Source organism: Octodon degus, unplaced genomic scaffold (assembly GCF_000260255.1).
Source record: "Octodon degus isolate 3935 unplaced genomic scaffold, OctDeg1.0 scaffold00279, whole genome shotgun sequence".
NCBI lineage: Eukaryota > Metazoa > Chordata > Mammalia > Rodentia > Octodontidae > Octodon > Octodon degus.
The window spans coordinates 539,916-565,081 of NW_004524855.1; the positions used below are offsets into that span (position 1 = coordinate 539,916).

Here is a 25,166-nt window from a genome sequence, read left to right on the forward strand (position 1 = left end):
GTGTGTGTGTGTGTGTGTGTGTGTGTGGCCAGCTCAGCCCACCAGGGGGCGGGGCTGGCCGGCATGTGGTGCTGGGGGATCGAACCGTGGTCCCCGTGCTCTGCCAAGCTTGTTCCAAGTAGGTGCTTTAGACCACTGAGCCATCTCGCCAGCCCTGGATTATTAATTTCTGCCCACCAATTCTGTGCCAAGAAATCTAAATCGTCTCATTTAATCTTCGTGATTGCCTTGGGAAAATCATCAGTAAGAAGGTGATTTCAAGGGGCAGAGGCAGAGTCCTCATTCAGTCCTATGGACCTGCAGGGAGTATTTGCCATTGTGGAGATGAAGGATGTTGCTTCCCGGGATGCTGCCCTGGCCCAGGACCAGCACAGCCTTCGAGGACAGCGCCTCCGTGTGCGGCCCCGAGAGCAGAAAGCCTTCCAGAGCCCGGCCTCTAGGGGCTCCCGCGGTGCAGCACCTGAGGACAGTGACCAGCTGCTGAGTTTGCTGGCTGAAGCCCCGGATGTAGGTGGGCAGATGCTGAAGCTGGTGGCGCTGCGGGAGCTGTCCGAAGCTGAGCGACAGCTGCGGCGCCTGGTGGTGGCCCTGGTGCAGGAGGTCTTCACAGAGTTCTTCCCTGGTAAGTGCAGGCCGGCACCCTCTGCTCACACCCATGCCCCTCCAGTGGCCCTGATCTTGGCTCTCCCCACCCTTAGGTTGCAAGGTCCACCCTTTTGGCTCTTCCACAAACAGCTTTGATGTTCATGGCTGTGACCTTGACCTCTTCCTGGATCTGGGGGAGCTGGAGGAGCACCAGGTGAGTGGGCGGGCGTGCTGGCTGGCCTGTGAGTGAGCACCTTGCCTCTCTGTGCCTCAGTTCCACCTTGGGGATGTGCGCCCTGCCCACGAGGCTGCTGTCCTGGGGAAGTGCATGGTGATGGGGGACAGGTGACTGATGGGGAGAAAGCAGATTTCCAAGTGGGGTATATGTTGTTTTGTGGAAAAATATCCATAAAAGGGTGCATGTGCACAGATCTGGTAGAGTTGTATCAGTCAGAATTACTGAGTCTCACTACAACGCAGTGAGTTGAAGATGCTGTGATGCTAGTGGAGTGCTGTGGTGCTGATGGTGGCAGCGTTGTCACCCAGAAAGGCGGTTGAATTGCTGAGGCAGCTGGGCCTGTCTCACACTGCACTGCACTCCCAGCCTCTTCCCTTTGATGTCACTGGCTTGCCAAGAGGTGCCCAAGCTTGAACCTGCGGTCTCCTGCCTTGGCCTCTTGAGTGCTGAGGTTATAGGCTTGTGCTGCTGGGCCCAGATGTTGATTGCATTTTCTTTCTTTTTTTTTGTATTTTAGGGAAGGGTCTACAGTGTGTTCAGGGTTTCACTACGAGATTGGACTTGTAGTGATCCCCATTTTCAGCCTCCCAAGAGCTGGGATTACAGGTGTGCACCACCACACCCAGTCTCAATTGCTGTCTCAGCGCGCCCAGGGGATTGGGCTGGCACGGCAGGCCCAGGGATTGAAGTGTTTTTGTTTGCTCCGAATGCCTTCAAGGCATGACAGGCTGGCTTGTGTTGTGGGGATGGAACCACAGCGACCTGAGCCTGACTGCTTTGTTGAAGCAGCCACTTAACTGACTGAGCTAAGGGGCAGGCCCCCCCCAATTTTTTTATTTTTATTTTTATTTATTTATTTGGTGGAAGTGGGGATTGAATTCAGGCCCTTGTGCTTGCCAGGCGAGTGCTTATTGTACTGAGCCATCTCCCCAGCCCTAGGCCCAGGGATTGAACTCCTTGCCCCTGCACCTGCTTGCAGGCACTTTAATCCACTGAGCTATTTGGCCAGTTCTTGTATTTTCTAATCCAAATCTAATTTTCTAATCTAATTTTTCTTTTCTTTTCTTTTTTTTTTTTTTTTTTTTTGCAGAACCAGGGATTGAACTCAGGCCCTTGCACTTGCCAGGCAAGTGCTTATTCTACTGATACATCTCCCCGGCCCCTCTAATCTATTTTCTAATCTAATTCTGCTTTTGAAATAGGAAGGGATTAGTAATGGAACCGGGGATTGAACTCAGGCCCTTGCACTTGCCAGGGAAGCACTTATTCCACTGAGCCATCTCCCTGGCCCCTGCCCCCTATTATTTTAATGTGTTACTTAAGAACAAAGGGGCACCAGTGTGGAGCCCCACACTGAACTGGCAGCTCTGCTCATTGTTAGCTGTCTTGACATGTACTGTGGGGTTGTGTTTCCAATCTTTGCTTTGAAATGGTTCCTGCATTTTTGTCTCTTGGGACAGTGGCACTGTGTCAGAGTGTAGGAGTAACTTAAGTTTTGAGGTGGGGTCTTGCCAGCACCTTGAGCGCTGAGATCCCAGGCCAGCACCACTGTGCCTGCCTGGCACATTTATTTTATGGAGTTGAAGGATTTTTTTTATTACCATTTTTAATGTATTTGGTTGTTACAGGGTCTCACTGCGCAGCTTGAACTCACAGTGATCCTCCTGTTTTCAGCCTCCCCAGAGCTGGGATTACAGGCGTGCATGCACTTTGTGGCTGGCTCGCCTGCCCTGGGCTGGGGCTGGCGTAGCTGCACTTGCTTAAGCAGGCACTTTACTCCCCTGACCTATGTCTCTGGCCCAAGGATTTTGATTTTAAGGTTGCCGTGAGAATTGGAAGAACTTACAATGTGGAAAGCCAGCGGAATAGGGTCTGGCAGTAGCAGATACTGTCTTGCGGGTGTTGATATCCCTGGCTTGGGGCCTGTAGGCCAGGACTCACACGGTGCATTTCCATCCACAGGCTGCCGGGAAGGCTCCAGGGTCTCCATCCTTTGACTCTGCCCTTGCCTCCCCCCTGAACCCTCAAGCCTGTACCCCAGCCTCCCCTGCGGACTCGCCGTCCCCTGTGTCTCCCCACGGCTGTGAAGTGCTGGACTTTGAGACCCTGTCCTCGTCCCTAGCACCCCAGACACCAGACTCTGCGCTGGCCTCAGAGACCCTTGCCTCTCCGCAGTCGTTGCCTCCAGCCTCACCACTACAGGAGGACAGGGGCGAGGGGGACCCTGAGAAGGGCACCACAGTGGCCCTGGTGGACGAGAGGCCGGCAGGAGTGGCCATGCTGGAGCTGGTGGGCTCCATCCTGCGGCGCTGTGTCCCTGGCGTATACCGAGTCCACAGTGTGCCCTCAGCCCGGCGCCCTGTGGTGAAGTTCTGCCATCGGCCTTCAGGGCTTCATGGTGACATCTCCCTCGGTAACCGGTACCTTTTGGGAAGAGCGTGCCTTGAAATGTTGGTTCTAAGGAACAGGCGAGAGGCTGCACTGATCTGTGAAGTGCTAGAGGAAAGGCCACACAGCCCGCCTCCTTTCTTCCTGCCCATCCAGGCTCTGTTCCGTTGCATGTTACAGGCTCCCAGCAGTCTTTTCTTTGCTCTGCTTTTGTGGAGAAGATGGAACCCAGGGCTTTCACACATCTCCAAGCCCTTTTTTGAGACAGGATCCCTCACTTGCGATTCTCTTGCCTTGGCCTTTCAGAGTGCTAGGATAACAGGTGTCCCACTATACCCAGCAGTCTTGATGCTGGGACTTGATGGGGCTTCACACAAGCCAGGCAAGCTGCACTCTGCCTAAGCAGGTGCTTTAGCCTGCGGAGCTATCAGGCTGACCCCCCGTCCCTGTTTTGAGTTTGAGGATTAAACCCTGGGATACACGCATACTCGGCAGGTGCTGTACCATGAAGCTACACCCAGCCTTTGACAGTCTCTCTCAAAAATCACACGGTAGCAGCACTTCTGCTCTTGTCCTCTTAAGTCTGGATGGAGCAGGTGGGCAAGTGGTTGCCAGGGTTGCTGCACATGACATCTCTCTGTCCTCTCCCCCAGGCTGGCCCTGCATAACTCCCAGTTCCTAAGCTTGTGCTCTGAGCTGGATGGGCGTGTCCGGCCCCTTGTGTACACAGTTCGCTGCTGGGCGCAGGGCCGAGGGTTAGCAGGTAAGAGTAGATTAGGACAGATGTGTCTTGCGCTGGTGTGGGGCCAGGGGCAAGGTGATGGCCGTGCGGTGGGCTCCCTCTTCTAATGCATTCTTGGTTGCTTACCCAGGGAGTGGGCCCCTCCTCAGCAACTATGCTCTGACCCTGCTCGTGGTCTACTTCCTGCAGACTCGGGACCCCCCTGTGCTGCCCACAGTGGCCCAGCTCACCCAGAAAGCAGGTACTGCTGGGCACACATCCCCCCCCAGGGTACTACCTGCTGGTACCTGCTTCTCTCTTCCCTGCAAGCTCATCCCTCCTCTGCCCTCACAGGTGAGGGGGAACGGGTTGAAGTGGATGGCTGGGACTGCAGTTTCCCCAGGGACGCCTCTAGCCTGGAACCTAGCACCAATGTGGAGCCCCTGGGTGAGTGGGTAGTGTGTACAGACAGGCGGGTGGTAGGGGACGTGTCAAAAGTCACACTCGGGCTGAGGAGATAGCTCAGTAGAATAAGCGCTTGCCTGGCAAGTGCAGGGTCCTGAGTTCAATCCCCCATACTACAGGAAAAAAAAAAAAATCACACTCAGTACTTGCCCAGGTGTGAGTTCCCACAGCAGTCTAGGGCTGCTACGCTCAGCACACATGCACTACAGAGGAAGAAACTGCCCCAGAGCAGAGCAGGGGAAGGGGGTGGCCTCTTGTCTGTGGGCTGCAGGAGCCTTGGGGATGAAGCCAGCCCTGTTACAGAAGTAGCTCCAAGTGACCCCTGCGCCCATTCTGGTTTCCCTTCCAGGCTCCCTGCTGGCCCAGTTCTTCTCCTGTGTCTCCTGCTGGGATCTTCGAAGCTCGCTGCTATCCCTGCGGGAGGGCAGGGCACTATCAGTGCCCAGGGGCCAACTAGCTGATCTCTGGGAGGGTCTGCGTCTGGGTCCCATGAATCTCCAAGACCCTTTTGACCTGAGTCACAACGTGGCTGCCAATGTGACCAGCTGTGTGGCTGGGCGGCTGCAGAACTGCTGCCGTGCTGCAGCCAGTTACTGCCGGAGCCTGCAGTATCAGCGACGCTCTGCCCGAGGCCGCGACTGGGGCCTGCTGCCTCTCCTGCAGCCCCGATCCCCTGCTGCGCTGCTGTTGGCTACGCCCATCCCCCTACCCACAGTGCCCTTTCCCCAGCTTGCTGCTGCTCTGGTCCGGGTGCTGCAGGACGCACTGGGGTGCCAGATAGAACAGGGAACAAAGAGGCCAAGGCCCAGAGCAGGGATAGAGGAGGCCGCCCAGGGAGGAGCTGGCAAGAGACTGAAGTTGGAAGGGCACAGAGAAGGTGGCAAGGGTGGGGATGAGGCGCTGTGGGGACATGCCTCTGACCTCAGTCGAGAAGCAGAGGAGGAGATGGTTGTGGAGGCTGGCGAGGCGGCGCAGGACTGGGGCATATGGAGCTCTGGGCAGCCAGGGAATCTGCCGCTGGTGGCTAGCAGGTGCCCTGGCTCCGGAGAGGAAGAAAAGGGCCACCCAGTTTTGATCCAACCGTGCCAGGGCCGCGCCAGCTGGCGTTGTACTCTGTGGCACCGCACGTGGCAAGGGCGGCGGCGAGCCCGGCGTCGCCTGCAGCAGCGGCGGCAGAGCCAGGGGGGTGCTACAGGTGCTGAGTGGTTGGCGACCGAGGCCCGGGTGACCCAGGAGCTGGTGGGACCTGGGGGTGGCATGGAGCAGGAAGCGAGGGTTGAGCCCCTCGTGGCTTTCATGGCGAGCGTATCCGAGGCAGAGGGGACGCTCACAATCACTCCGCTGCGAGACACACAGGGCCTATTCCCTGAGCTGCACCACTTCTTGCAGGGCTTTGTGCCCCAGGCTCTGCGCCAGACAATAAAGCAATAAGCTGCTGCACCACATCAGTGTCCTTGTGTCCTCTGTTGCCTCCTCAGGCCCAGCCCATGTTGTGAAGCAGGACCTCAGGGCGGAGGGGATGCAGAGAAACGGGTTTGTACTTAGCACTGTGTCCAACGTTTTCACACCCAAACCTGGTCGCCACTAGCTCGGGTCCCTACGAGCCCTGCGGGGGACCCAGACGCAGCACCATCCCTGCGGGGACGGAACGAGGGTCACCAGCTTGCGCATCTGCTGGGAACCTGCCTCCCTGTGGGACGTCCTCCCCCCAACCCTGCAGGGAAACCTTCCTACCCCCTTCCTCTTTAGTCTACTCACCGGGTCCCCTAGCTCCCCTCGCCAGCCACCGGCTCCCTCCCACACCACCCGTCCGAGCCACTAGGGGCGGCCCTTCCGGCGGGTTCTCACGCTTTCCCCACCCTCTGTGCTGCCCATCTCCGTTCGAGGCTCCAATTGGCCTGGTCTACTCGGGAGGGCCAATCAAGAGTTCCGCTGTCAGGCTCCACCCCTTTTCCTGAGCCCTACGCTGCTGAACAAGAAACTGTCGTGCGTAGGTCTTCTATGCCGTCCTCACTTTCCGGCTACTGCTTCCCCACAGCTCACCCCACCCCCCTCCTGCCGGTTTACTTTGCGGCAGCGCCGGAGCCCCACCTCCTTTCTCTGCGGAACCACCATGGCGGCAGGGGTGAGTTTGCCGGCTCCGATGAGCTGGATCGTCCTATCCGGCGCCATCCTATTGCCCAGAGTGGCTAGGCGGGACCAGAGGCGCTCTGTAGTCAAGTGGGGGGCCAAACCGGGTCTGCAGTCCGCTGTGTCGGCAGAGCAGGGTGCTTAGGCCACAGGACAGAGGGTCGAGCTAGAGCGGAGCTCTGAGAACGGGGAGTTAGAGTTTGTGCTGCCCGGCATCTGCAGAGCTTCCCTGCTCGTCGTGTGAGAAGAGGGTGCTGGGTAAGCAGATGGCACTCCTGCCGTCGACTGGCGGGGACAGGGAGAGGGGCCTCGGGTCGCATGGGGAGTTCTGGCCCTGGCTGCGAGCCCCGCTAGCCGGGTACGGAGGGGAGTACGGGAGGAGCCCGCAGCGGGACCTCCCGGGAGGGAGACGCGGGGCTCCGGCATCCGGAGGAGGGAGGCGCAGGCTCAGAGAAATGAATGAAACGCGGCTCCGGCTGGCAGGTGAGTCTGGTGCGGCTCCAGGTTACGCTGTCTGGAGATGCGCTGGCGGGGCAGAGGTGTCCTCGGGGAAGGTCAGATGGCAGCCTCCTTTATTTAGCAGCTGGCTTGCAGATCGGTTTTCAGTGTTGCCGGAGGGCCAACAGCGAAGAACCTGGGTGTCCTGAGGGAAGACGCAGGGGGATCGTTCGGCATCGGGGCCCTCCCTCCGCTCATGCATGTCCCATTTTTTGCGTAGACCCTGTACACGTACCCTGAAAACTGGAGGGCCTTCAAGGCTCTCATCGCTGCTCAGTACAGCGGGTCTCAGATTCGCGTGCTCTCTGCACCACCCCACTTCCACTTTGGCCAAACCAACCGCACCCCTGAATTTCTCCGCAAATTTCCTGCTGGCAAGGTGAGTGGAGAGGTGAATGGGGCCCTTTCCTCCTGAGAACTCAGAGCCTAGTATTCCGTCACCCTGAGGGGGCCTCCATTTTTAAAATGAAAGGAAGCTTCCAATGTTGTTTCACGTTTTCAGACTCCATCAAAGATTCCGAGGACGTTTTTTCTGTAATCGTGGTAGATCTAGATGTACTTTTATAAAATAATGCAGAACTATTTAGTGACGGCCTGAAATTCAGATCAGATTTGTGTTTGTGGGTCCTATGTGCACAGAAGCACCAAGTATCTTTTAAGAAGGAGATTCTTACTGTGGGTGTGAGACTTGGATTGGCCTTTTTTTTTTTTTTTTGCAGAACCAGGGATTGAACTGAGGCTCTTGCACTTGTCAGGCAAGCGCTGATTCTACTGAGCCATTTCCCTGGCCCTTGGATTGGCATTGTGCTTAATTGATGGGTTTTATTTAGATAGTGTGGGTTGACATTGCAGGGGATACCACGTGGTTCGATCAAGTGTTTTGTGTTTATAATGTCTTGGTTCCTGGAATTAGCCCATGAGAAATTCCTGTGCCTCTGACTTTATCTTATGCGTCTCTGTCCTCAGGTTCCAGCATTTGAGGGCGATGATGGATTCTGCGTGTTTGAGAGCAATGCCATTGCTTACTATGGTAATTTGGGGGAAGTGTTGGCAGTGTAGGTGAGTGTTGGGGTCTGGATGAAGTGTCAGAGGCAGGACCCCAGGTCCTGACCTTTGTGCCCGGCCTCCACAGTGAGCAACGAGGAGCTTCGGGGAAGAACTCCAGAGGCTGCCGCACAGGTAGTGCAGTGGGTGAGCTTTGCTGACAGTGACATCGTGCCTCCCGCTAGCACTTGGGTGTTTCCCACCCTGGGCATCATGCACCACAACAAGCAGGCTACGGAAAATGCAAAGGAGGAGGTGAAGCGAGTGCTGGGGCTGCTGGATGCCCACTTGAAGACCAGGACCTTTCTGGTGGGCGAGAGAGTGACACTGGCCGACATTACTGTTGTCTGCACTCTGCTGTGGCTCTACAAACAGGTGTGTTTAGAGCATTGTCAGCAGCGGCCCTGCAGGTGACTGCACTCGCATAGCTAGCACCTCTGGGCGCCGTCTGGCTACTGCAGAGCCAGCTGCTTGGCTGTGGAGCCTGGGGAAGGTGAGGTGGCAGCACGGGCAGGCAGCCCTGGCGAGGGCCTCGTGTGGTGTGTGTGTGTGTGTGTGTGTTGCTGAAGGAACAGCAGCACACAAGCCCCTTTTTTCTTCTGATCTGTAAAGCCAGGAGTAACAGTGTAGATTATGGGTTGGAAAAGAACACTGCGTGGATGGCTTTGGACCCACTCTGGTCTGTAGGAGCGGTGTGATGTAGCAGCAGAAGCACCTGCTGCCAGCCAAGGGGTACTGCACAGTGTCCTGAACACCAGTACCAGTTGTGGGGTTGGAGGAACATAGCCCACCCGTAGCACTGGCCATTCAGTGTTACAGGTGAACTGAAACCCAAACTTGTGAGCCAGCTGGGCATGATGATGCACGCCTCGAATCCCAGTGTTCTGGAAGTGAGGCGGGAGGATCTTAAGTTCAAGTGCAGGCTTGGCAACTTTGCAAGATCCAGTCTCAGAAGTAAAAAGGGCTGGGGATGTCACTCAGTGCAGTAGTCCTGGGGTTCCATCCCCACTACTGTTGAAATTTTGTTCAGTACTAGTGACATAGTTCAGCAGTACAGCGCCTCCCTGGCAAGCATGAGGTTCACAAGTATATTGCTTTTTTTATTCTTTTTTTTTTTTATATTTTATTTGTGTGTGTGTGTGTGTGTGTGTGTGTGGCCAGCTCAGCCCACCAGGGGGCGGGGCTGGCTGGCATGTGGTGCTGGGGGATTGAACCGTGGTCCCAGGGCTTTGCTAAGCTTGTTCTAAGTAGGTGCTTTAGACCACTGAGCCATCTCACCAGCCCCAGTATATTGCTTTTTGATTTTTGTTTTTCTTTTTTTTCTTTGTGGAACTGGGGATTGAACTCAGGCCCTATGCTTGCTAGGCAAGCGCTTATTCTACTGAGCCAGCTCCAAAAGCATGAGGTTCAGAGTTCAATTCTCAATAACCACAGGAAATATTTTTTTTATTCATAGGTCCTTTCGCCCTGTGTTCAGCCTGACTGAGCACTGAGCTCCTGTTGTTTGAGCTAAGGTTCATTTAAGGAACTAAGTTGATTATGTCTCACTGCAGTTGAGGATGGCCTTGAGCTCACTTTGTAGCCTAGGTTGGTCTTGAACTCACAGTGATCCTTCTGCCTCAGCCTCCCAAGTGCTGGGATCACAGGTTCACAGGCGTGTGCCACCACACATGGCCCTATCTTTTGGTTAAATCTCTAATTTTTTTTCTGGTACTGGGGATCAAACTTGGGACCTTGCACTTTCCAGACAGGTGCTTATGCCACTGAGCTATATCCCTGGCCCTGTTTTTTTTGGTTAAGAGAGGTGATGATATAATTTGGGCCTGGCCTTGACCTCACAGTGACCCTTCCACCTTGGCTTCCCAAATGGCTGGGATTACAGGTGTGTAGCACTATGACCATGTCTGGGGGCTGTTTGTTTGGTTTTTTTTTTTTTTTTTTTTTTTTTGGTGGAACCGGGGATTGAACTGAGGCCCTTAATGCTTGCCAGGGAAGTGCTTATTCTACTGAGCCATCTCCCTGGCCCTATGGCTTCCTGAGTGTCATTTGGGGCTTTTTTGTGTATTGCATTACGTGCTTCAATAATGAATGAACCGTTGTGCATGCTAGGTAATTGCCTAACACTGAGCTACATCCCCATCCTGGATTTTTCTTTTGTGTGTGAGTGGGTATTTTTTGAGATTGGGTCTTTTTTTTTTTTTTTAATTTTGTGTGTGTGTGTGTGTGTGTGTGTGTGTGGCCAGCTCAGCCCACCAGGGGGCGGGGCTGGCTGGCATGTGGTGCTGGGGGATTGAACCGCCATCCCTATGCTTTGCTGAGCTTGTTCTAAGTAGGTGCTTTAGACCACTGAGCCATCTCACCAGCCCTGAGATTGGGTCTTGATGTACAGTCCAAGCTGGCCTTAAATTTGTGATCTTCCTACCTCAGCCTCTTGGGTGCTGGGGTTATACAGGTGGCGTAAGTCTGTAATACCAGTTCTTGGGAAGCTGAGGCAGGAAGGTAACTGAATTTGAGGACAGCTCAAACTTCCGCAAAAAAAAAAAAAAAAAGAAGTAAGTTGATGTCATGGCGTTTTGTTTTCTTTCGTTCTTTCTTGTTTTTTGTTTTTTTTTTTTTTGGTGGAACCGGGGATTGAACTCAGGCCCTTGCGCTTGCCAGGGAAGCGCTTATTCTGAGCCATCTCCCGGCCCCTCTTCTGTTCTTTCTTGGCATAAGTACTCTGGCCTCACGCATGCTAGGTAAGCCCTGCGTTGGGTTACATTCCTAGCATAGAATCAATGCTGTGTTTCTATAGTTCCTCTTCTTGGTTTGTTTTGAAGGCAGGGTCTTGCTGTGTAGACTGACCTCAAAACTTGTTCTAAGGCTGGCTAGATAGCTCAGCCTGGTTAAGCAGAGCACAGCAGCCAGGTTTGATCCCTTGTGCCAGCCCTGCCCCCAGGGTGCACTGAGCTGGGATTGAGACTGGGCGTGGCAGCATGCCTGTAATCTCAGTGCTTGGGAGGCTGAAAACAGGAGATCACCTCAAGTCCAATTGATGCAGTGAGACCCTGTGTACCCCAAACTAAAATACATTTAATTTTTTAAAATTTTAAACAGAAAAAAGAAATTTCGCAGCAAGATAATAGGTTGCCGGTTAATGCATTGCACATGGTGACCTGTAAGTTTTCAGAGTATGAGATACATGCATGTAAGTGTTCAGGTAGCGTCAGCACAGTCTTTAATGAACTAAGAGAAATGCGTGGCATGAGGTATCTTAACTGTCATGTATTATATGTGTATACATATATGTATGTATATTACGTGTTTTTAGTTTTCCTTTTCTCCATTTCCCCATCTTAGTTTCTTTCTTTCTTTTTTTTTTTCTTTTAATGTATTTAGGGGGCCGGGGAGATGGCTCAAGAAAAGTATTTAGGACAGGGCCCACAGGGTCTCACTACGTAGACGGGACTTGTAGTGATAGTCTCCTATTTTCAGCCTCCCAAGCACTGGGATTACAGGCGCACGCCACCACGCCCAGTCTCAGTGTGCCCAGGGGTGGTGCTGCACTCTGCCTAAACAGGCATTTAGTCCACTGAGCTATCTGGCGGGCCCTTCTCTTTTCTTTAGAAGTTTTGTGGTGGGGATGTAGCTTAGTGGAATAAGCACTTGCAAGGTCCTAAGTTCGATCCCTGGTGCCAAAAAACCCCAGTATTTACTCTGAAGTTTCATCTCATTTTACAATACCTGTGCTGTACAGTTTGAATCTCATTTATTTCAGCTTTTCACACTAGGGAGACAATACAGTGTTTTTACACATGCATCTGGTTTATTTCACTTATGAATATGCTCCAATTACAAGGGCTGGGGAGATAGCTCAGTAGAATAAACACTTGCCTGGCAAGTGCAAGGTCCTGAGTTCAATCCCTAGTACTGCCAAAAAAAAAAAAAAAAAATCTCAAAACAAATTTTGGGCTGGTGAGATGGCTCAGTGGTCTAAAGCACCTACTTAGAACAAGCTTAGCAAAAGCCAGGGACCACGGTTCAATCCCCCAGCACCACATGCCAGCCAGCCCGCCCGCCCCTGGTGGGCTGAGCTGGCCACACACACACAAATAAAATTAAAAAAAAAAGAATATGCTCCATTTACATATAAGTCTCCAGTTTATCCTTCTTTATGGCTGAATAGTACTCCATTCTTAGCATGGGATCCCTTCTCACAGCCTCCCAAGCTTTGGCGTGGCTTAGCCTGGCTCTGGTGGTACTAGGGAATGACCTATGGCCTTTACATTGAGCTATCTGTACAGTTCTCTTGCTTTGAACCAAGGTCTTGGTATGCTGATTTTCCCCAACTAAACTTGGAACTTGGCAATGCTCTGGAGAGCTGGGGTACAGAGGTGTGCCGCCCCCAGTAGCCCATGTCCCTTACAGTGCACTGGCCTACCAACGAAGATGGGCACAAGACACAGGAGGGAGGTAGCGCTGCAGGGACGGTGACAGCAGAGAGGCTTCTGAGCTCTAGCGGCGACAGCTAGTCCTGCACGCCGGCCTGAGTCCTTGGGGGCCCACCTCCTCCCCGCTTTCTGCCCTTGGCCTGCAGGTCTTGGAGCCGTCCTTCCGCCAGGCCTTTCCCAACACCAACCGCTGGTTCCTCACCTGCGTTAACCAGCCCCAGTTCCGCGCGGTCCTCGGGGAGGTGAGGCTTTGTGAGAAGATGGCCCAGTTTGACGGTGAGTTGAGGGCGAGGACCTCTGCCTCGGGTGGGGTGGCCACTTGCAGCCTCCTAGTCCCCGGGTGTCCTGTCAGGAGATAAAGCCCGCTGTGGCATTACGCTGGGAAGCCAGACTTGCTGGGGCTAAGGCAGAGTGTCAGGGCAGCCCCCTCCCCGCACCAGCTGGTCTTGGGGTGGTCACCTTGTCCCTCCCACCCACCAGCTAAGAAATTCGCCGAGAGCCAGCCCAAGAAGGATACCCCACGGAAAGAGAAGGGCTCTCGGGAGGACAAGCAGAAGCCCCAGGCCGAGCGCAAAGAGGAGAAGAAGGCAGCTGCCCCGGCTCCTGAAGAAGAGCTGGACGAGTGTGAGCAGGCGCTGGCTGCCGAGCCCAAGGCCAAGGACCCCTTCGCACAGCTGCCCAAGAGGTGAGCAGCTGGGCGGCCAGTGGGACGCGTAGGTTCTAGGAGATGAGAGGGGACCCCGGCCCTGTGCACCTGTGCCTCTGAGCTATCCCCTGGCTCATGTTTTGTTTTTAAAACAAAGAAACCTCATGAGTTTTTAATCAGGAACATAGGAAGCCTACTTCGCGTCCACCTGGGCTTTGGGGACATTGGTTCCAGTAGGGCAGGAACCTGGGCTCTGCAGTGAGGCACTAGGAGGAGGTGTACATTCAGAGCAGGTCTGTTGGGGCTGGTGAGATGGCTCAGAGGTCTAAAGCACCTACTTAGAACAAGCTTAGCAAAGCACAGGGGCCGCGGTTCAATCCCCCAGCACCACATGCCAGCCCGCCCCGCCCCCTGGTGGGCTGAGCTGCTCCCCCATACATAAATAAAATTTTTAAAAAACACCAAAAAGTAAATAAACTTAAGTTTACTTAAAAAAAAAAAAAAAAGGTCTGTTGCTGGGTGGACCAGGTGGGCTCCTGAGAGAAAGGCTACTTGGTGTCTCGTATGCTCTAGCAAGATTGGGTATTTGAGCCCCCAATGAGGAGGAAGGTGGGGTGTCACCTCCTTTCTGGGGTCTTGGTGTGTTGCCTAAGCCTCAGCCCCCAGAGCAATAGGGGTCACAGGTGTGTACCACTGCACCCACCGAGGCAGGTTGGTGTGACAGGAGGGGTAGGGGGTCTTTGCCAGTCTCCACCCCAGATTTCTTTTTGGGAGTTGCAAGGAGTATGTTGAGCGCCACCTGTGCCGTGGTGTACTCAGTGCTGGGTCCTCGTCCCTGCCTGTGGTTGCCCACGCCCCCACCTGCTTACTGGGGCTGTTGGGGTCAGCCTGTCTGCAGTCCTTTCTCTTGGTCACTGCTGGATGCCATCTCTTTATTGGCTGGGCTGGAACCTGAGACCCTCACCGTGTCCCTGCAGTGCCCTAGAGGAAGCCCGTTGGGGTGGCGCCGCAGTGAGCCAGGGTTCTGGGTGGAGAGGCTGTGAGAGCCATCCCAGGGCTGCTGTGGCGTGGATGTTACTGTTGGCTGGGGATTTGCACAGGCTTGCCGTAGGTCTGTATTCTGATGGACAGCTTGGGACATTCAGATTGGTGTGGCCATAGACAGGGTTATATTCTTGGAAAAATAAATCGGCTTTCCATTTTAACATCTTCACTCTGTTCTCCGAGCTGGCCTCCTATTGGGTCAAGCGGGCTTCCAGTGTCAGCCTCCCAAGGAGCTGGGCTGTTGTACCGTTTGCTGCCTAGTGGGTGTCTAGGGATGCCTATTACTTGGTTGCCACGGTGCTCTTTTGGGTTGTGGAAAGTGCTTCCTCCCAGACTTGTATTTTCCCTTTGGGTCTTAAAGGGTGGGGATTCATTTTCTGGCACTGGGGATGGAACCCAAGCCTTCATATGGAGCTGTGTCCCTGCCCTTTTTCCTCCATTTGGAGGCAGAGTCTTGCTCAGCAGCTGCCCAGTTGTTCACACTGGCTCATACCTACATTGCCCCAGCCTCAGCCTCCCAGAATCTGGGGCTCCAGGCTCGCAGCACCGCCTGGCTCCCCTGAGGTTCTGTGGCGCTTTTGTCAGCACACGTGCGGCGCAGCGAGCAGGAGTCCTTCCGCACCTGCCTCGTTCGCCCCTGGCCCCTCAGGTCCAGTCTTTCTTGTTGGGGCTGCGCTGCTTGTGGGCCCACTCCATGTCTTTACACCCTCTTCTGTCCTCCCATTTGCTGGTTCTCTTAGCATTTACAAGAGGTCGAGCTCCGTCTTTTTTATTAGTCTTGTATTTTGTTCTTTACTTTTCTTTGCGCTTTGGCTTTGTCATGTGGAGAAGCCTGGGATACTTACTCAAGCTTGCATGCCCAGTTTATTTCACTTAATGTTGTGTTTTCAAGTACATCTGCTTTTCTGCACGTCCCGAATCCATCCTTTTCACGGCAGAGTAGTGCTTCACCCTCTACCCATTCACTCCCTCTGCTTGCTTTTTTTTTAATATTTATTTGTGTGTGTGTGTGTGTGTGTGTGTGTGTCCAGCTCAGCCCACCAGGGGGCGGGCTGGCTGGCATGTGGTGCTGGGGGATTGAACCGCGGTCCCTGTCCTTTGCTGAGCTTGTTCCAAGTAGGTGCTTTAGACCACTGAGCCATCTCACCAGCCCTCCCTTTGCTTTCTAACATCCCAGAAGATGGTGTCCCAGGGAGGCTGTGGCTTACGGGCAGGCGTGATTCTCGAGTCCCTGAGATGGCCAGCTGTGTTCCCAGAGAGACCAGGTGTACAGGGCCTGGGTGTGGACAGCTGGCGCAGGCTCCAGAGCAGGGAGGAGCAAGGGCCCATTGGGAGGGTGCCCACGTGGGGGAGGGGAGGCGCTGCGGTGTGGCCGTGTTTGCCGACTGGTTCTGACCGAGCTGCCCGTGGGCTTCACGTCTGCTGGCAGCACGGCGGCAGCGGCCAGCCCAAGGAGACGGCGGTTTAGTCGCTGGGATCTGCAGTGTGGTGGCATTAGCAGCCGTGAGGCACAGAACTGTATATAGTCAGGCTGCGTTTTCAGAAAACTTAAAGCCAGCGACGTAAAATGGGAATTCATGGGGCCGGGGAGATGGCTCAGTGGAATAAGTGCTTCCCTGGCAAGTGCAAGGGCCTGAGTTCAATCCCCGGTTCTACCAAAAATAAATAAAATAAGATAAAATGGAAATTAAGAACTAAGTGTAGGGGGCTAGTGAGATGGCTCAGTGGTCTAAAGCACCTACTGAGAACAAGCTAAGCTAAGCAAAGCAAAGCACAGGGACCGGGGCTCAATCCCCAGCACCACATGCCAGCCAGCCCCGCCCCCTGGTGGGCTGAGCTGGCCACACACACAAAATAAATAAACAAACAAAATTAAAAAAAAAAAAAAAACAACTAAGTGTAATACCCAGCACTCTGGGAGGCTGAGGCAAGATTGTAGCCTCACACCCAGCCCAAGGGTGTAGCACAACTCGGTTTTGGTGATGTAGCTTGGTACTCAAACCCCAGTAATTAAAAAAGGAAAGAAAAAATGCCAGGGTTGTGCTCCCTGACACAGACAATATTCGTAAAGCAGCATGTGTTTGCAAAATTTAGAGGAAAAAAAAACATCTCTGCCACTGGAGGGGATGTGCCTGGCAGGTGGCTGGGCCCTGGCTGCAGCTGTGCTGCCCAGCTGGCCGGCTTCCTTGCTTGCTTGCTCACAGACCCACCACAGGCAGGCCCTAGCTCCTGTCTGCAGGTGCGCCACGTCCTGGCTCCCAGTGTCCACCTGGGGGCAGCAGTGGGCCATGCTGTCCCTGGTAGTCGCTCCCCCAGGCCTGGCACCTTTGGGTGAGGGCCCTGTGGGTACTTCTCAGCCTGCTGCCTGCCCGAGATGGTGCGCTTCTAGGAACCTCGAGTTCTCCAGGGAGATGCACAGGGTTCTTGGTTGGCTTCAGCTAACTCCTGACCCTTGTGACGGACCCTCTTCCTTTCAGCACCTTCATGTTGGACGAGTTTAAGCGCAAGTACTCCAACGAGGACACCCTGTCCGTGGCGCTGCCCTACTTCTGGGAGCACTTTGACAAGGATGGCTGGTCCCTGTGGTTTGCTGAGTACCGCTTCCCCGAGGAGCTCACCCAGACCTTCATGAGCTGCAACCTGATCACTGGTGAGCAGGGTGGCTGCTGGGTTGGGGACTCCTCCCAGGCTGGGGTTCCACAGTGGTGTCTCTGGCCCTCAGGAATGTTCCAGCGGCTGGACAAACTGCGGAAGAACGCCTTTGCCAGTGTCATCCTCTTTGGCACCAACAACAGCAGCTCCATCTCCGGGGTCTGGGTCTTCCGAGGCCAGGAGCTGGCCTTTCCGGTGAGGAAAGGGTTGAGGTTAGGAGTGGGGCTGGGGGGTGCAGTAACGGACACCCTGACCACTGTCTGCCACCTCCCCCAGCTGAGTCCAGACTGGCAGGTGGACTACGAGTCGTACACGTGGCGGAAGCTGGACCCTGGCAGCGAGGAGACACAGACGCTTGTTCGAGAGTACTTTTCCTGGGATGGGGCTTTCCAGCATGTGGGCAAAACCTTCAATCAGGGCAAGATCTTCAAGTGACCATCACCCCTTGGGGAGGTGGGCTCATTAAAGGAAACTGAACGTTGGACCTTTGGTCCTCCGCCTTCTTTGTGGGAGGAGGATCCTAAAGAGTGTGGAGGCCCTCAACCTCCTGTGTGGCTGTGTGGCATCTCCTTCAGAAAAGCTGGATGGGCAGGTGGCACCTGTGACTGTAGAGGTGTGGGCTGGGCTCTCGGGTCTCCCCAGGAAGAGGGCGTGCCTGCATTACAGGGAGCTGGTGTGCAGCACAGGATGTGCTCAGGTCAGGCTGTGCGCTGTTCGGGGCCCCTGAGCTGCTCACTTCCCACACCCTCCAGTGCCCAAGCCCCTTGAGTGTCTGTGCAGGCTAAACTGACAGATGTGTTCCAGGACCCCGGCAGAGGGCAGGCAGGCCAGTGGCAATGTCCAGGGCTTGCAGACCTCCACCTACTGGGGACCCTGCGTCTCCTGAGGAGGGAGCAGTCCAGGGCACCTGCAGTGTCAGCACTGTGGTCACCAGCTAAGATGTCAGTGTGTGTGTGTGTGTGTGTGTGTGTGTGTGTGTGTGTGTACCTGTATGTACATACGAATGTATGTGATACAGGGTCCTGCTATGCAGCTCAGACATACAGGATCCTCCTGTTTCTACTTCCCCAGCACTGAGATTACAGGCATGGGCTACCATGCCTGGTTTCAGTGCCCAGCTCGGCGCAGGGCCAGCATGTTATGTGGTACTGGGGATCAAACCCTGGTCCTTGTATTTGCCAGGCAGGCAGTTAGACCGACATCTCCACAGTCCCTAGATGTCAGTGTTCTAAACTTACCCAATGCTCTGCCCAGCTCAAGGTTGCTGCTTCTCAGTATATTTTTTATCCTATTAAACAGATTCTTGGTCTTCTGATTCTTTCCCCAAAAAACCCACCAGCTGTCTCCCTGTAAGTCCTAAACAGCTTGAGTCAAAATCTAGAAAAGAGGCCGGGGAGTTAGCTCAGTAGAATAAGTTCTTGCCTGGCAAGGGCAAGGGCCTGAATTCAGTCCCCGGTTCCGCCCAAAAAAAAAAAAAAAAAAAATTTAGAAAGGAACAGGACAGGAGGGTGCATGCCAGGAGGCTGAGATAGTAAGATAGCAAGTTCAAGGTCAGTCTGGCAGTTTAGCAAATCCCTGTCTCAAAGGGATGGAGCTTCGTGGAAGGAGTGCCCTGGGTTAAATCCTTGCACTGAAAACAAGCTTGATTCACATTTGAGGCCAATGTAGAAACTTACTATCTTCCACCTCCAGTTAAGGGGATTTTCCCCATGGCGACCGCTCTCTTACTCCAGGGCGCTCCAAAGGCAGGGCGGTGTGGACAGCAGACAGCTGGCCTGGAATCCATCGAGAGGATGGGTCGGTTCTCCCTTGGGCCGCTCCAGCGGGAGCGTACTCGCTCAAGCCCAAGTCGAGCACCAGCTTCCTGCTGGCCTCGTCAAACCTGTCGGGCACCTGGATTCCGTTTCCCACCGCACCCCTTGTGCAGTAGTCGCCCCATCCCGGGAGCTGCAGCTTTAGGCAGAAGAGAACGCAAAAAAAAAAAAAGAACACAAAGTGATTTACTTTGGGGCGGGGCCTGGCCCAGGGTTGCAAGAGGCAGGAGGACTGCACCCAGATTAGGGGCTGGCCTGCAGCCCTCCCTTGACTCGCTTGACATCAGTGGTAAATGGGCCTCCGGGGAAGGGGAAGCACATCTGGGCTCTGGCCGGCCCGCACGCCTGAAACCCGAGTCACCTTTCTGGTCTGAAGAGCTGCTAGTTGGAGCGCGCGCTCGTGTGTGTGTGTGTGTGGGGTCTGAAGAGCTGCTAATTGGAGTGCGAGCTGTGTGTGTGTGTGTGCGCGCGCGCGCGTGCTAGCCAATCGGAACCTGTATCCCAGGACGTCTTCAGTTGCTGGACAGTTTTCCTGAACGCCTGTGGGCAGCGTGCGGTAGAGCGCAAGGTTGCAGGGCGGGCTGGCTAGGCCCGGCCGGAAGGGGAGGAGGCTGAGGGTGTGCCTGGAGCGAGGGCGCTACCGCTTTGGGGAAAGCTGAGGGGTGCGGGGTGTTCCACGTTTGCTGGGCGGTCTCAGGACCTCTGCCGGAGTTCCCGCCGAATCCGCTGCAAACAGCTTTTCTTTCTAGTTTTCTCTGTAACCCTGTCACTTTTCTTTTGTACCGGGGATTGAACTCGGGACCTTGTACTTGCCAGGCAGGCTCTTACACCACTGAGCTGTATCCCCCGGCCCTTGAGGTCAGTTACTAAAGCTAAAAGCCTTTAAAGTTCTTCCAAGAAAGACCTAGATCATTTCGGCCAGGGCCAGGCAGCTGCTGCTGTCCCAGGCGAGACCTCCCCAGCTGCCGAGACCCTGCCCAGGTGCCGCCAGCCCGACGTGCCCCTGCCCTTGAAGCGCAGGGGATGCCGCTGGGGACATGCCCAGTCACCTCTTGAGCTGGGCCTGGGCTTGCAGGGCGGCCACGCCCTGTGCTCAGAACTAAAGCCTTTGGCCTCCCTCCTTCGTGGCAGGAAGGCTCCTGGAGGGTGTGGGGTGCCCCTGGCCCACCTCAGGCGGCTTGGGGATGTGGCTTCGGTGCCACACCCTGTTCCTCTGAGGGTCCTGAAAGGTTAGGGACGCGGCCGCCTGTTCTTGTCACTCCGTTCTGATCCGCCTGGCAGGCCTCCGGGTGCCCGTCATCTTATTCCGTCGGAATTCCTGGGATGCCCCAGGGCCCCGGGTGTCTGGAGGGACTGGCCTGGCCGGGGAGTGGTGCAGGCTCCTCTGGAATCCCTCCCGGGAGGCCGCCTGCCTGAGCAGGTGTGACTGGGCCGCCCGCCCTCTGCCCCTTTGCGTTCCGGGCTTCCTCAGGATCCCGAGGGCAGCGGGGACCTGTTGACTTTCCCTTTTTCACACAATGGCCTGGGCGGGCCCGGCCGGGGGGCTGGCTAGCGTTGCTGGCCGGGTCGGCTGGGGTGGAATGCGCTGCCTCCGCCCTCCCTGCCGCGGGCGGCCCGCCCTGCCTCGGCGCGGTCCCAGCGAAGCCTCTGCTGTCTCAGCCCTTTGCGGCCAGGCTGCTCTTCTGATCCGGGGAACGGGGCGGGCCCGAGGGCCCTGGAGCGGCCGCGCGGTTGGGGGAGGGACAGCGAGAGCTGGGGCTGCGTCGGGAAGGGGGCCGCCCAGGGCTGGGGACCCGGCCAGCTAGCGGACGCTGGCTGTCCTGCCTCGAGATACGGCTTCCCGGGACTCCACGAGTGGGGCTGAGTCACAGGGGTGCCTGCGGTGTTGGCTTCCCGCCCACGGTTGGGACAGACAGCCGACACACCCCCTTTTCCCACTCCTATAGTTGCTCCCTGTGGCCTGAGTCAGCCTCACAGAATGTACCTGGCAGGGCCCTCAGGCCTCCCACAGCCCCACATTTCACCTGTGAATGCGGGCTCGGGCTCGGGCTCGGGCTCAAGGGTGCCTCCTGCCCCCGCGCTTGTCACCTGTGCCCTAGCCCAGTACATCTGGGCCTGGGGAATGCGGGGGCACCCAAGGGCTCCCCCTCTGTAGTGCCGGAAGGGGCGAGGCGGGGCAGCTCGGGGTCTGGTGGGCCCAGGGCCCAGCCCAGGCGGGGCTGCCCTGTTGCGAGCTCAGCTATGCAGTGACTCAGGCCCGGCGGCCGCAGCCCTTCCTTCCCGCCCAACCCGCTCTCCTGCAGCTGGGCTTCGGAGCGGGGAGGGGGCGAGGAACCCAGGCAGTCTTCCATCCCCTCCCTTCCCGGGAGCCGGGGGCGGGCAGAGGAAGTGGATGGGACCGCAGGAAGGCTGACCCAGGGAGGGGGCGGAGAGTCGGCTGGGCGCGGCCGATAGCTCAATCCTGTTGCTCCGCGGCTCTGGTTTCCAGTGTGGCTACCCCGGAGCGGTCGGGCTCGGCCCGCCTGCGCTCTTCGATCTTCCCTCTCCGCCTTCCCTCTTTCCAGCCCCTCAGTCATTTCAGCCTGGGGTGCCGGTCCCGCTTTTCAGCCCCGGCACCCCTGCTTCCACCGGCCTACTGACCCCTCCACATCCCCTCCCAGCTTCGCGCGCGGTCCCTGTGCTTGTGGTCTCTGCGGGTTTCAGCCTGGGCTGTGCTGCGCCTGTAGAACCCGTGTGTCCGGGTGTCATGGGCCAGTTTCCCTCCTCGCCATGCAGGAACCCCTTGGACCCTGGAGGTCCAGTCTAGGCCGCCCCGCGGCACAGCTGGGGAAGGATGATTTTGACTCCCGATGTTTGATTAGGATGAAGAGTTTGGAGGGAGAGAGCTGCTTGGGGCAGACGTGAGTCCCGAGTCGCCCGGGAGACTGCTGTCTGGCTGGGGAACAGGATGGGTCGGGGTCGCCTCCTAGCCCCGTGCTGGCGAGGACCCGAGGTTGTCCCCAGAGTCCCCATAGCGCTAAGAGTCATTTCTGGACTTGGGAGGCAGCAGGTCATAAAGGGGAAGACCACGCAGGCTGCTCACTCTGCTTCCTGTCGCTTCTTTCCAGTTTCAAACAGATTATTACCTCGAACTGTCAGCCTACAGGCCTCGCAGCTACACGTAGATTTCAGGCGGGGAGGGGGGGAGGGGGGAGGAAGGGAATCCCCTGGCCAGGGGCCTGCCCAGAAGCTCGGGCAGTGGTTACCATGAAAACGGGCAAAATAGAACCAAACAGAGCCATGTTGCCTAGGAACAGAGAAGCTCAAGGTTCATCTCAAACACACCCCCGCTGATTTCAGGGAACCCAAAGGGAGCGTCACTCCTGGGGAAGTAGGGCTATCCCTGTGATGAGAATGCGCAGTACTCCCTGGAACTTGTGGGGACACCTGAGGGGTGCAGAGGGCTGGCCTGAGGGCAGGGGCAGCAGCAGAGGAGAGCCCTTGTTTATTTATTTATTTATTTTTATTTTTTTTTGGCGGAACCGGGGATTGAACTCAGATCCTTGCATTTGCCAGTCAAACGCTTATCCTACTGAGCCATCTCCCCAGCCCAAAGAGAGCCCTTGTTTAGTCAGAGTCCCAGAACGTGGAGAAGGGCACAGGCTTTCTTCACCATGTTAGGACAGGGGTACTCAGGCTGGCCTTGAGCTCACTTTGTATCCCAGGTTGGTCTCAAGCTGCAAGTATCCTGCCTCTGGGTGTCTTTAAAACGTGTGCCTGTGTGTGCCCATGAATGTGTCTGTGCACTCGTGTATGTGTGTGTGTGTGTGAGCCTCTGCACATGTGTGTGTACCTATGCATGTGTATCTGTGTGTCTACGTGAGCTTGTATGCACATGTGCATGTGTGCACACACAGTGACCCACAAGTGCAGTTGTTGTTCCTGGGGCTGGGAGTGCAGGCGCTGTGACTGTTAGGCATGCTCCTTGGATAGAGCCAGGTCTCTGGGGCCAGTTACACCTGGCATTCACTCTTCCTGGCTGCTGATGGTGACACATACCTGTAATTCCAGCCCTCTGGGAGGCCGAAGCAGAAAGATCACAAGTTTGGGCCCAGCCTGGGCAACTCAGTGACTTAGACCATATCTCAAAATAAAATATAAATAAGAAAGGCTTAATATGCAGCTCAACCCAAACGCCCTAAGTTTAAAAACCTGCGCCTGGCAGCTGGAAGTGTACAGTGGTACAACACAGGTACCGTGTGTGTGTGTGTGTGTGTGTGTGAGGGTTTGGTTACAGCATCACAAAACAAAAAAGCATTCCGGGAATGAAGTAAAAGCTGACTGCCGTCCACTGGGCCTCGAGTACAAGGGTGCATGTGTGCACGCACACACACGTACATGTACATGTTCAGGTACTCCCTCCTCTAGTGGGAATGCTGACCTTGGCTTTGCCCAGTGTGTTGAGACTCCCCTCACTGGGGAAAAAATAAGTCAGGGTGAAAACCACGATGCATACACCATTGGGTGGTCTACCCTGTGTGCGCGCGCGTGTGTTTCCATTGCCTGGCTGCCCTGGGCGTCCAGGTCTGCTCCAGTCTCAGGACAGTCTCCCTGTTGGTGACTTGGCCTCACCTTCCTTCACTTCTTTTTTTTTGGTGGAACCGGGCATTGAACTCAGACCCTTGCACTTGCTAGGGAAGTGCTTATTCCACTGAGCCATCTCCCCACCCCCATTCCTTCACTTCTAACAAGTTACTTATTTATTATTTATTTATGGCAGAACCAGGGATTGAACTGAGGCCCTTACGTTTGCCAGGCAAGCATTTATTCTACTGAGCCATCTCTCCGGCCCCTCACTTCTTTTTTTTTTTTTTTTTTTTTTGGCGGAACCGGGGATTGAACTCAGGCCCTTGTGCTTGCCAGGGAAGCACTTATTCTACTGAGCCATCTCCCCAGCCCAGGCCCCTCACCTCTAACAAGGACAGGGAAAACTTTGTGCTTTCAAGAAACAAGCAATTCTACGGCCAGGGAGGTAGCTCAGTGGCATGATTGCCTGCCTGGCAAATGTAAGATCCCGAGTTATATAAAAAAAGAAACAGGTGATTATTTATTTATTTATTTTGTACCGAGAATCAAACTCAGTAACACAAGCTTGTCAGGCAGGTGATGTGCCACTGAGCGACATCCCTGGGCCCAGGAACCATGTGATTCTTTCCCAATTTGAATCCTTTGGTAAGTGACATGTGGGGTCCTGGGGGAGGGGACTTACGGCTGCCTCTGGGTTATTTAAATTCCAAGGGCTCAGACCTGGGGGAAAAATAAGCAGTGGCTGGCTGGACACTGCTTAGCTTTGGGGAGGTCCTGGGTTTCTACTCTCGGCATGTAGCCCATGCTGGCATTGAGCTCATGGGTGATCCTCCAGCCTCAATCTGAGTGCTGGCATTACAGGCCTCTACTACCAAGTCCAAACCACAGTATTGAAAAACAAAAAACAAAACAAAACAAACAAAAACCCTGGAGCTCGAGGGAGGTATTGATTTTACTTTTAAGGGTCAGCAGGGAGGACTCAGCCTGTAGGAGAGCAGGCTACTTGGCCTCTATAACAATAAGTACTGCTCCCTGCCAGCTGCCCAGTGAGTTGGAAGCCTGGACTACACGGTGGGGAAAAATAGAAGAAATAAAAAACAGTGGGAAGACATTGATAAAGGAAACAACTGACTCTTAGTTTTTACTTTAAAAAAAAGGTCTCAAAATTTGGAAGTTTAGTTTCTCGGGCCCCGCAACCAACCGCACGAGTTGTCTCTCCCTTCCGTAATGGGGGGCTAGAAAAGGCGCAGAGCAAAGCGGAGAGAGGCTGCTTCTCGGACGTCCGGTCCGGGTTGCCCACAGGGCACTCGTGGGCCTGCGACGGGCTGCGCGGGGCCGTGGCTGTCCCTGCATGTCTGCGCGTCCGCAGGCCTGTGCCCCTCTGCACGTCTGCAGTGTGCACTCCGCGCGCCCTTGCTGCCCCAGCGTGCCTGCCCTGCCCGCGCTAACCCTGGGGGTAACTGGACCTGACCGGGCCGGGTTGGCGGGGCCTCCGCCACTGGTATTTTTAGCCGGTAAACATGTTTGCCATTTCGGAGGCCAGGGCCCACTCACGGGCTCGGGAGGAGGCGCTCGGCCTGGCTCCTGAGGGAGGGAGTGCGGGTTGGGCGGTGCACAGAGGACGCTGGGGGGAGCGCGGGGCGCGGCCGGCTGCGAGGACGAGGCCGCGGCCTAAGTTTTAAGCGTTTAATAAAATGAACGAGCAGCTGGAAGGGGCTGTGGGAACCGGCTGTAACCCGGGGGGCTCCGCGTCCTGCAGAGGAGTTAGGGGTAGCGGGCAACAGTGGGAGCCTGCGGGCAGAGGCCTGGCGGCAGGGGCTGCAAGGTCGCACGTCTGGGGTAGGGTTTGCGCGTGGGCCGCGGGTGTACTCGCCCCCGCCTGCACCCGGGCGCGGGGCCCCCAGCCTGGCCTCGCCCCTCGTGCCGCCGTCGTCCGGGGCGGGGC

The 25,166-nt window shown here is 55.7% G+C and overlaps 2 protein-coding genes across 2 annotated transcripts in view; both read left to right on the plus strand.

The window, feature by feature from the left end:
• Tut1 (terminal uridylyl transferase 1, U6 snRNA-specific) overlaps positions 1-5,833 on the plus strand; it is a 12,154-nt gene extending 6,321 nt beyond the window's left edge. Inside the window, exons 3-9 of the mRNA XM_004646745.3 lie at positions 304-622; positions 699-799; positions 2,786-3,243; positions 3,865-3,974; positions 4,084-4,194; positions 4,287-4,379; positions 4,747-5,833. Coding sequence (XP_004646802.1) covers positions 304-622; positions 699-799; positions 2,786-3,243; positions 3,865-3,974; positions 4,084-4,194; positions 4,287-4,379; positions 4,747-5,828 — 2,274 coding nt within the window. The 3' untranslated portion in view covers positions 5,829-5,833. The remainder of the gene's footprint in view (positions 1-303; positions 623-698; positions 800-2,785; positions 3,244-3,864; positions 3,975-4,083; positions 4,195-4,286; positions 4,380-4,746) is intronic.
• Positions 5,834-6,417: 584 nt separating this feature from the next.
• On the plus strand, positions 6,418-17,325 carry Eef1g (eukaryotic translation elongation factor 1 gamma). The gene is made up of 9 exons (XM_004646714.2): positions 6,418-6,522; positions 7,246-7,404; positions 7,992-8,055; positions 8,158-8,444; positions 12,646-12,775; positions 12,980-13,184; positions 16,667-16,839; positions 16,912-17,036; positions 17,118-17,325. The coding sequence occupies exons 1-9, from the start codon at positions 6,511-6,513 to the stop codon at positions 17,274-17,276; spliced, it is 1,314 nt and encodes a 437-aa protein (XP_004646771.1). The 5' UTR covers positions 6,418-6,510; the 3' UTR covers positions 17,277-17,325.
• Positions 17,326-25,166: the final 7,841 nt, after the last annotated feature.